Source organism: Halictus rubicundus, unplaced genomic scaffold, assembly GCF_050948215.1.
Source record: "Halictus rubicundus isolate RS-2024b unplaced genomic scaffold, iyHalRubi1_principal scaffold0028, whole genome shotgun sequence".
In the NCBI taxonomy this organism is placed as follows: Eukaryota; Metazoa; Arthropoda; class Insecta; order Hymenoptera; family Halictidae; genus Halictus; species Halictus rubicundus.
This window is the reverse complement of record NW_027488569.1, coordinates 702,554-714,663: the sequence shown is the minus strand read 5'-3', so window position 1 is coordinate 714,663 and position 12,110 is coordinate 702,554. Positions and strand designations below refer to the sequence as shown.

General features: G+C 45.2%; 1 protein-coding gene across 1 annotated transcript in view; it reads left to right on the top strand.

Moving 5' to 3' along the window:
* Window positions 1–12,110, top strand: part of LOC143363226 (mitochondrial inner membrane protease ATP23 homolog) — a 124,248-nt gene that overhangs the window by 37,930 nt on the left and 74,208 nt on the right. Inside the window, exon 2 of the mRNA XM_076803836.1 lies at window positions 11,960–12,005. Coding sequence (XP_076659951.1) covers window positions 11,960–12,005 — 46 coding nt within the window. The remainder of the gene's footprint in view (window positions 1–11,959; window positions 12,006–12,110) is intronic.

Here is a 12,110-nt window from a genome sequence, read left to right as displayed (position 1 = left end):
CCCAATCTGGGATGTTGTTTTCTGTCATCCATGCAGCCAAAATAATTTCAACGTCCCCGTTTGCTCTTTCCATCGAACCCTGTGACTGGCTGTGTCGAGGTTAACCATGAATTATTTTCACTGAAGGCCACACCTCATGCAATTCTGCTATTATCGAATTTATAAATTCCCTGCAATTATCCGAATGGAGAATGGCGGGTACCCCAAAATTTGTATAGTTATCCAAAAGATCATGAGCCACTTCTTCTGCCCGCTTCGTTTTTAAAGGTCGCAGAAGCACAACGCTAGGTATATATTGTAACGTTGTCCCTTTTCGCCGTGTAGGAAAACGGGAACGGGGCCAACTCCGGGAGTTTACAGGCACTGAGACCGGATCGTGTAAGGCCGTGCGCACCCCCCCCCCCCCGGTACAACTTGTCCTCGAAGTTCCGTATCAAAAAGAGAGCCTTTTGCTTGGGCGCCAGGCACCGCAAGGGTACCACGCGAAACATGAAGACTTCTCGCTCTCGGGCGAAGCGGAGCAGAACCGCGAGACGAGAGGGAAACGCGAACGGTTCCAAGGTTCGGACACGGGAATAACAGGGGCAACCCTCACGGCAGGGCGGATCTCGCAGGTCGAAATAACGAGGGACGAAATTGGCTCTAGCTGTTTTTATTTCACATCAGGGTTTTACAAGCACGCGGCCACGCACAATGGTCCTGATCGGAAAAGTAAGTGACATTTTGTTATAACTTTTGAACTATTAGAGATATTGCAATAAAATCTTCACTAAAAATATTTTAAAAATAGTCATTTTTTAATGGTTGATAATTAAATATGTTTTGCATTTGTTAAACAATAATTTTTAATTCTTTTTCATACATGTAATGTTTTATGGGACACGTAAAATGTAGATTCGAGAAATCTTTTTGTATCTACCGCGTACAAATATGGAATATCTTAATTAAAGTAATCACAAATCAAAAATAATATTAAAATTAAGTTATAATAATAATGGATAGTATCAAATGGACAATATCAATAATTACGTTATTAAATTGGGAATAGGTGAATGACTCTTAAACTGTTTTTTCATTTGTTAAATTAATAGATCTAATGCTTCTGGGTCCAACGATTTTGGTTTTTTATTATTTGATTTTACCCTTATCGATGATATGTAGGGATCTGACGTTAATAATAATGTGTTTATTAAATCTTAATTATACGTAGAATAAATATATACCACACACAAAGACATAAATGCAACAAAACGAAAAAAATAGAATATAAGGTTTAAGTAATAGAAAAAATGTCTTGAATCTTTTAGAACGAGCCTCTCTTAATGATACTCAACTGATGCCTGCCTCCTACGAGATATTAGGGGTACCCATAAGTAATCAATTATTTGCAAAGAATTTATTTGCCTTTAGTTCTGTACCGATCGTTGAAGAGGAAACACGTATTTTTTACAGTTTTCGGTAAAGCAGTCTGTGTTCCAAATATTCTAAAGAGTATAATTTCTTTTTTTACAACCCTGTAATAAAATGGCGGTGTCCGTAACTCCCGAGGATCATATTCGTCGTTGCATACTTTTTCATTTTTATGCGGGAATTAATGCAACGGTAACAACAAAGAAAATTTGCGATGTTTATGGAGATGTATTGAAGGTAAACAAGTGTCAACGTTGGTTCAGAAGTAGACAGGCCTTCTGATAGGCCTCGAAGTACACTCTGCACCACGAGAGAACAGTACCGTTTCGCGCAGCTTAACTCGCCGCGGAAGGCGCTGCGAACTTCTCAACTCCCACTCCACTATCCACTCCCCACTGTGATTTTCATATACGCAGCGTACCGTATTGAAACGAATTAGCATGGAAGTATAGGGTATAGGAAATCGTGACTATTTGCATATATAATGTAGGAATCTTGGGAAATAGGGAGATTAATCTCTTCGAAATACTTTGCTAAATACTAATATATTTAAAAGAACAAACGATACACAACGCTGACGCAATTAGCAGTCTCTCTCGCAAGGCAGTCGCAACTCTACTCCGCCCTCTTCCCGAACATCCACGCTTTATACTCTTTCACCCCCTTGCATTCATCTCGCTTGCACTCTGTTTCTTGCATCCATCGCTTTCATTCTTAGAAACACACAAACTCTCCTATCGCCTAGTCCTAAACACTTTTCATTCACGCCTTCTCAGTCACTCGAGTTTTCCAAACATACCGGCGCCGGACCGTCGCAACATGATCCAGTCGTCCGCACGCACAAGGAACCCATTCATCCCACAATAATGAATGATAAATTTAATTTAATTATATATTTTGAAAGTTTATTTCATTGGTAACATAATTTTGTACATTATGTACAGATATTATTATTTATATTCACATATTTATATTTACAAAAAACTTACAACTATTTACAGATTATTTACAAAATGACACAACTATTTACAAAAAACTTACAACTATTTACAGACTATTTACAACTATTTACAATAAGCAGCTTATGTATGACTCACATCGATGTCCGAGTCATCAGACGAGTTCCACCACTCGGGGCTTCCCTCGAACACCGTATCTGTTAAATGGTCGAGCTCATATAGCCTCCTTTCCTCCTTCAGCGTATGCCGGATGAAATTTTTCCAATTTTCGGGAGACACATTTTCGACTGCTGCATCTACAAATTGGCGGACATCTGCCAATTTGTACGATGTATTTCGCGCCGTTATGAATTGTTTTATTTGTGCCCATGCCAACTCGATAGGGTTTAACTCGCAATGGTAAAGGGGAAGGCGTAGGACGGTACGTCCATTCTCTCTAGCGTATTCGCCAATGACGTAATTGTTCGCTGGTTGTTTGTATTTTTCAATCAACTCCATTAATCGAATCTTGACGTACCGTGGATTCACCGTTTCCCCATTACCCTCCAGCCACGTGATGATATCGTCCCTTTTCCAGCTCAATGAAGGATATTTTTCCTTCTTGACGCTGTGGTAAGGGGCGTTATCCATCACGATGACTGACCTATCTGGCAGCATGGGCAAAATTTTCTTGAACCATTCAAAAAATGTGTCTCCATTCATCTCCTCGTGATAATCGGCCGTTATTTTTGTTTGCCTCGAAGCAAAGGAGGGCCCCTGGTACAAACCCGTCTGCTGACCCGATGTGAGTAATAATCAGCCGCTTTCCTTTTCCCGTGGGAGCAGGTATCCCCGTCGTTAAGCCCCTTTCTTCGGTGTTCCTCGGGCAGGTAACGCCTGGTGTCTACCCACAGCCTGGGCTTGCAATTGACGGCGTTGATCCATGTCTCGTCCAGGTAGTAGATAGACCGCCCTTCCGAACGAAAACTTTCGATTTGTTCGATGTACCTACAAAGTAGTAAAAAATAAATTTTTGTAAGAAAATTTTGAATGTAGATTGTTACTTACTTTTGCCGCCAGGAAATAATATGGGGTTGATCGATGAGGGCGCTGTTGCGTTTTCGCTGTATAAATTTAAATTCCATACGATGCAATAATCGAAGGAGGGTAGTCTCGCTAATTGACGGCAAATCTCGTCGCTGTTCACAGCAGCTAAAATTTTTTTTAGATTTGGTATTTCTCGGTTTAGCCAGAAGCTGTGTACCTTCTTTCTTATCGCCACTATGTCGACTTCGGAAGTTTTCTCCAAGATATTCAGGCGCCGCATTTTTTTATTCGGCGATGTCACTTTGCCCGTAGATTTATATTCCGTCAGAGTTTTGCTGATGGTCTCCCTTCCAATGCCTGTCTTTTTGGCAAGCTTTAAAACCAGCGGTTTATATTTAATTTCCGGGTTTTCCGCTATCAAACTTATGTACAGATTAATAATAATCTGTTTTTGAGCGGATCGGACAAACTAGAAACAGAGAAAAGTTTAGTAAAATAAAAACTATGATTTTTGAAAAAAAGAAACAAGCTTACCTTTCCTCTCCGATTTTTCTTTACTGGAGATCTGTTTGATGAGTCAGGAACTTGGTTTTCCATTTCAACACTGAACTGAACTATGTAAATATACAACACTGTGTGAACACTGAACTAAATATACGACAATACTGTGTAAACACCCGGTATGGCTACGAATGACGCTCGCAGCGCGTGGTATCACTTCACTGCTACTGCGCGCATGCGCTGCGCATTGGAAAGGGAGCGTACGGAGTGGGAATACCACCCATCGCTGGGAATTCCCCGGTTCCTCAGCGCAGGTAGTTGACGGTTAAGGCAATAAAACAATTTGGACGTCCCGAATTTTATTGCGTGTTCATAAAATGCCCAACCGTTTTTCGGCAGACGCATTTCAGAAGGTTGTACAAATTACGGTTTTTACGGCGTTTTGCCGGGGTTTCTGCCACGCTACCCAAAGGCATCCCTGACCGGTACGCTGCACGCCGAGGCAGGCTATACGTGTTCGCAAGGGTGCGAGGTCGAGATCGACGCACGCGGCGTGATATTTTCCGCACGGTGGAATTTGCTAGGAGATACGCGAAGTAGACGAGATCGACTACAAATCCCTACGACTGCGACTCCTCCGAGGAAGACTTCCGGATTCAATTCTGACGGGAAACTGCCGTAATGCTCAAGGCGCCGACGGCTTAGGCGCGTGCGAAATGCATGAGGCGGAATACGCCTCGGCACGCGGAAGTTCGGGGAACGAGACGCGATATTACTCGTCCGACGGACGACACGAGAGCTCGCGGCCGGGGAAAGGGACAGATCTCCGATCTCCCCTGATATGGGGCGCCTACATCACCCTCGCCGAGGCCCCTTTGCAAGTGGCTAGGTGAGGCGGCGGCAGGACCGCGAAATAAAATGTCGGCTGTTCGACAGGGGCGTTCGTCCCGTGTCGTCGCCTCCGGGTTTTTTGGCCCGTATGTGGCGTTTCCATTCTCCGAATTGACCGGTGCACCGGATTTCTCATATTGGCCATGGTACGTCGATGGATAGTCCCGCGAAGAGAGGCGCCCTTCGGTATCGTCGGGAGGCATGTTGGTGCCGTTAGCACGTCTGTGAAACTTGGCCGTGCTCGGCGCGCGCGAAATCTGTCAAAATTCGATCTAAGATCGATCCGGAAGTTCATCGGGGAGCGCTTCCTGACCTATCGAGCCGCCGTACTATTGGCGATAACGTTATTCTCGGCAGTCCGGTCCCTCCGCTCTTTCTCTCTGAGCGGTACAGTGGCGTCGCAAATTTTGCAACGTCACAGCAGATAAATACATATTATTTTCTTTGTGCAAATTTAATATCGATTTTTTTTATTAATATCATTGAAATTGTCGGGCCGCACAGTGTGTCGTCCAATGGAAAAAAGTCCGAAAATCAAAGTGTAAGATCTGCAAATTTATGTATCCTAAAATGTTCGTAACAAAACGTAGTTTCTAAAACTGCCTTAAATTTTAACTGAATAAATCAATTTGTTATTAAAATTGAGGCTGAAACTTCACTGTCAAATTCCGCGCATTTTTGAAAACATGCGTCCCTCGCAAGCTATTTGGTTTTTTAATTTGATTTTTACAGGGTGTGTTTAGCATTATTAGACCTTCAATCTCCCAAAAAGTTTTTTTAAATTATCGCAGTTGTAACGGTTGCGTTCCCTTCGCGAGCGTTAGTCGTGGAAGGAAGGAGTTCTGTCCTCTCCTGGATTCGCTCAGCGGCCAGGGTCAGCGGAGAGGACAGCGGGTGAAATAATCGGAGACGTTTTAGAATACGAAAGATATGTTTATTGCCGGCGGCGATTCGCCCCGGGTAGCGTTGACGGTTCCCGGCTGGCGGGCTCCGGTGCGACGGCTGGCTGTAATCAGCACGAGGAAACGGCACGTTATTCTAACACTAATTTATCTTAAACCTAATACACGCGGAAAATACGGCGGAACGCGGAGCGAGCAGGATTCGCTATTACGGCGGAACGCGGAGCGAGCAGGATTCGCTAATACGGCGGTAACGCGGTGCGAGCAGGATTCGCTATTACGGCGGGAACGCGAAGCGAGCAGGATTCGCTAATACGGCGGTAACGCGGAGCGAGCAGGATTCGCTATTACGGCGGGAACGCGAGCGAGCAGGATTCGCTATTACGGCGGAAACGCGAAGCGAGCAGGATTCGCTATCGCGGCGGGAACGCGAGCGAGCAGGATTCGCTATTACGGCGGAAACGCGAACGAGCAGGATTCGCTATTTTGTACGGCGGTAACGCGGTGCGAAGGATTCCTCGGATTCCGTATCTACGGGTGGTCGGTAGGAACCACCGCGGCTCGGCGAGATTCTAGTGAACTGGTGCTTCCTCGCTGGCGGCCGAGCGCACGGTGGCCGCGAATCCGCTCCGACTCCGGACCGACGGGACGCCCCACTCGTCGTCCCCAAATCAGATCGCGGTGGGGGTCGCTCGCACCCGGACGTTCCCAGAGAACGAGCTTCCCGTCACCAACGTCGTGGCTCGTACAGGTCGAGCTCCGGACGCGGCTGCGATCCGACGAGGACTGTCACGAATGTGACGAGACGCCTGGTCGCGGACCGGTGAGCGAATTTCGCAGGATCGGCGGAAAGGAATCGGGAAGGGGGGAGAGAGCTGGAGCGCGCGACGAGCAGTAGCGCCCGGAGACACTGCTCCCGTCCGTCTGCTCACTCGAGACTTCCTCGCGGTACTGGTGTCGCACGCACACGGAAGAAGCCATAGTACGTGTCCCACCTAGCACCAGCGTGCTCGCACACACACACACGGAAGAAGCCGTAGTATGCGTGTTTACACGCGGCTGAGAGTGGTCAGGAGCTCGGGATGGTTCCCGCTGAGCAGCTCCCAGCCAACTCCGACCTAAACGCGGTTTGCTCCGATATTTATGGAGAAAGCGCGGACTACGAGGAGCGCGCCGTCTCGCGAAATGTTCGCGAAGCGGCGGCGTGCTCTGATTGGTTCGCGCTCGGGACGGTTGCGGATTGGCTCGCACTTGGGCCCGTTGTGCGAGCTCGCGACGGAACGCGGATTTTCGCCGTTTCGTCGCACAGTTTGTCCTAATTTTTTATGTTTAACATTTATCAACTTTGATTAGAGTTTTAAAAAAAGTACATCAGAGTACACCCGTGAATTTTTTTACAGTAATTGGTGGCACATTAAACTTTAATTTCGCATTGGTTTAAATCTGCTCACATTTGCTCAAGCGGAGAAAATATAAATATTATTAAATTCCAAGAAATAATTCAAGAAGCTAGAGAATTATATTTAAAACATTATAATTGGTATGTGATGCCGGTAACTACGCATAAATTACTTTTCCATGCAGTTGAAATTATTAAAAATACAATTGTTCCTATTGGCAAATTATCCGAAGAAGCTCTAGAGGCTCAACATAAAAATATAAAATATTTTCGGGAACATAATACCCGCAAGACATCAAGAGAAAATTCAAATAAAGACCTATTAAATCGTCTTCTACTGGAGTCGGATCCAATTATTGCCCATTATAAAAAAAAACTTACGAAAAAAGAAAAAAAGGATTTTGCACTGTAACGAGTCCGTTTCCCGGCGGATCTCGTACAACTTTTTCCTCGCGGCCGGATTTGGCTCGCCGTGCCAGGGTTCGCGACGGGATAACGCGAGGGTCACGGCGGGGCGCGGGCGGTCGATCAGGACGGTTCCGTGTCACGTTCACGCGGAACGTTCGTCACTGTCCCGGCTTCGCATTTCGGCGGTCGGCGGTCGCGGTTCGTGACTCGGATCACGGCGGGGTCGGGGCCGTACGCGGCGGCGTATCCGGACCAGGGTAATTTCGGCGGGCGGAGAGCCCGTGCCCCAGGACGGCCGGCGTGGTGCCGGTCGCGGGTGGTTCGCTCTCCGTGGGTGTGGGGACGGGAACGGAGGTATCGGGTGATAGAATGGAGGGCTACTCACCCTGGATCCGGTCTCGATCGCTCGGCGGTCGGGTCGGCGCTTCGGGAGGCGCGGCACGCTGCGGCGTGGCCGGTGCGGTGGTCTGCAGACACACGTCGGTGCACTCCCGGGTAAACTATCGGTGCTACTTTTACGCGGACTACGCGTGTTAGACTCCGGCGGCTTCGGGGTCGCGGCAGAGCGGTCTTCGGCGGGATCCGGCGGTTCGCGTTCGGTTCGGTTCGCACTTCTCGTCGCATGCGTCCGTACTTGCGCGTGGCGGAGAGCCAAAAAGACCGTTTTCCGGCTCGGCTCTTTCGTCTTCACGGCGAGGGGTGCGGTGCGGTACGGTTCGCGGCCGGTTTTTCCGGCGTCGTCCGGTATCCGGCGCGGCGGTACTTCGTCATGGCGGGTTCCGGTTCCCGCCAAGATCGGTTCGGTGGTGCGGGGATCGGAGGGGCGCTCGCGGGTGCCGGCGGATCTCGGTATCCGTCGGCCGCGTTCGGCTCGGAACAGGCCTGGCGCAGCCAGGTCTGTTACAGCACATATAAGAGACTATTTATTATTAAATGAAACATCCTACTTATCAGATTCCAACTCAAACACTTGTTCTGATGATAGTGAAGCTGAAGTAGTATAGTACGTACACATATTATTTAATAACATATTATCTATGTTAATTTATTCATTTTATTTATTTCTAGGTAAAATAAAGGAATTCTCTTAAGGATTCCTAAGTTTTAATTCCTCCTTGTGAAGATTTGAATAAGTAATGTATACAGTATTGTACTTTTTTTTTTAAATTTTCGTTAAAATTGTAAACTACGTTTTATGCAGTAAAAAAAACATAAGAATTTATTAAAACATAAGAGTTATCGCAATTAAAAAAAAATTTTTTTTTAATAAATAAAAAAAAAATTTTTTTATATACCAATCGATTCGCCTTTGCATTTTATTTCAAAAAGTATTAAGGTACTTTACTCGAAAATTTCATAATTTAAGAGTTATGACTTTTTTCCCGAATTCCCATATACTCGACACACTGTGGGCCGGTTAAAATCGTGTGGAGATCTTTGTTGCATAGGAAGTTTTCTTTCAAAGACGAAAGTGAAAGAAATAATATTTAATGATATAGGCGGGGGCCACGGCTCAAGATTGTGTGGGTGCATCCCCTCCCTAGTTCCGCACACGTACACGAGGTTTGCAAGGATACGGGATACAAAAGCGCTAGATAAAAATTCAATCTAGGGTGAAAAGTCCCTCAGAAGTCCTACTTTTGCATCATCGAGAAATGATTAGCAATATTCGGCAGCATATCGTTTGTCAGGGAGGCTATGGGAACTCGGCGTGTACGTGTACCGACGAGAGTTGAATGGGTCTCGAATTCCGCAACCCATTTCTCGATAATACAGGGATGTGAATTTTCAGTAATGGTTGGCACTAGATAAAAAGATCATCCTAACATGCTGAATCCCTAAAAAATCCCTAAAAATTATTGTTTACAAAATGTAACAAATAGTTTGACAAACTATATTTAAAAAATTGATTTTTTTCTAGTTTTTATCTCTAGATAGAAGTGAACGCATACTACATATTTTCAGTAAAAATTTGGATTCAATATCTCTAATGGTTCGAAAGCAACCTGTTGCGCATTAGCATCTTGCGCCGATGGGCCGCGCCGTGACATTGACACTGGAGGGTGTGATAAATTAGCCCTCCCACGACACTGACCCGCCGAAGACGAAAGAACTTTCCTGCAACCTTGGTGCAAAACACAGTCATTCTCTAAAATCTGAAACATCGTCGCTTCGAACAAATGTACGAATGCATTGTAAATATGACGCAAATTATACCTTGTTTGGTGTCATTTTTATGAGAAAAATTCCACGAATGCGTTGAGAGAGGTTTCATGAAAAAATAATGAAAAACCAAAAAATTATGACATTGCATTAGTATTGTCTCACCGATGTACCTGACCCTCCATGATGTTACACCCAACGACCGGCACACCGAACGGCCAGGCCGTTCCGCATTTTATATGGATTTCTGTATGTATTGTCGGGCCGGCCTGCGGTATGCGGGATGTTACGTCCCAGGTGGGGCGGATTATAATTTTCCCGGGGATAAGGCGCAGTTTCGAACGTACCTGCATTCACCGGCTACGGTTCGGGAAATTGAGGATTGGTTAAACAAGTTGTACCCGTATTTTTACAAAAACAACAAAATTCTCGATTTATTCAGAATTAAGTGCTGAATCAGATATTCAAAGTTTGATTTTACAAGTGAGGATTTTATATAGCTAGCGCATATACTAGAGGGCTTACAAGTGTTTCGCTTTATAACAATAATATTAGTTTACCGAGTTGGTGTTTTCTAGAGGGCGCTCGCAAGTTGTAATCGCTTGATTTTTGGAGGGCGCTAGCAAGTGGTAGTCGGAGTCGCTGATTTTGGCGGAGGCGCTGACAAGTTGTAGTCGCTGGACGCTGGGCACTCACAAGCACTTCGCGGAACTTATTTGCCAAAACTCGTGGATTTTAAAAGAGAACTGTTATTAATATTAAATAAAATTAATATTAATGGATTTGTACTGACTGACTGAACTGATTTTGAGGAGTTGATTCCCTTTTATAAGGTGGCCAGTCCTTTGTTTTTAAAAGTGCTGGCTCAGGAGTTTGCATCTTTCAATCTTCTCGATGTCTCCTGACTAGTCACCTGTGTGTTGCCAGGATTCTTTTACTTATGAAGTCGACGTCTTTTTGTATTATCGAGAAATGGGTTGCGGAATTCGAGACCCTTTCAACCCTCGTCGGTACACGTACACGCGGACCAGGCGGTGTGTGAGTGTGCCGTGGTACGGCTATTCGAACGAAGCTACGACAGCGCCATCCACGTTGCCGTACGTTCGTACATTCTCTCTTCCGCTGTTTTACCAATACAGTGTGTTGCTCGATACTGAACTGTGGAAAACGTTTCTAGCTCCCCTACTGGACACAAATGTTACTATTTAGCTTCTAGCGGCCGTTCGTTCTTTCATAGCGTGACGATCATTTTTGCATCGGGAGGCAGGATCGGTTCCGCTGCCTTAATGTGCCACGCGCAGTTGATATGGTACGGGCCTGAGGTGACTCGAGAACTTGGATCGTCATGGGGAGCGAGACGCGCGGTGGGGTCAAAGGGCTGTAACCTTCGAGAAAGCCTTTTTTTCGTGAGGAAATGCTTTTCGCATACTCCGGCTCCCTGGGGAGAGCCGGGGTTATATGGGACTACCTCTGGGGAGGATCCCCAGAGACTACCCACTAAAACATCACGCCCACCTAAGCTAAAGGGGAGGTGCCTGGATCACGCGAGTATTCTACAGGACACCTCCCAGCTAACATACTACCCCAGGGAGGGGGCGAGCCCCCCTCTCATTTCCTACGCTGTAAGACCTCGGGCGGAGGGACCCGTCCGGTGTCCCCATCCCTGGAGCCTTCGGATTGGGCTTCCCGAGCCCCAGCTAGGTCCACCCACAGCTCCCAGACCTTCGAGAAAGCCTTGGATCGTGGCAATTAATTGCCAAGCCTGACCTAGACAATGAAACGCTTAATCATGCCCAAAATCTTACCAAAACAGGATTTCAATTGCCGTTAAACGTAGTTTCTTTAATAACTGAACCTAATATAATGGCGTGCGTATCCTATGTATTGTATCTTTTAATAGTTACAATGTTTAAGTGTCCTCCCTCTCCCTCTCTTTTCTTTTTCTTCTCCCTCCCAATGTTATTAACATTCTTGTTATTTTAAGTCTACTTCAGTCTTTCTGTTCCTTTCATTAATGTACACTTTATTCTGTAATGTACTTCATTATGTTGTAATTAAGCTCACAAGAGATTTTCTAATGCAAAAAATTCATATTTCTGTCGAGGATCTTAAATAAATGTACCTTTGATTTAAGAATTCATGTTTCTATTGTGAAACTTTAAGAACGTCGTTATCACTATTATAAATATATTATATGATTATTTAAACATATTTCTCGTAGTAATAATCATGCAGTTATGTATAGTTATTGTACTAAAGCTTTTGGAGATAATAAATTATTATGAATCATTACATTTTAGGTGCCCTTGTCAAACTTATGCTGGCAGCATTGAAAAGTTCTGGTTGGTACGTAAAATAATTTTTTTAATTTCTAATTCTATAACAGTAGTAGTTAATGTGTGATTTGAAAGTCAATTTTTATTAATTTTCCCACAATGATGACGAAAGTAC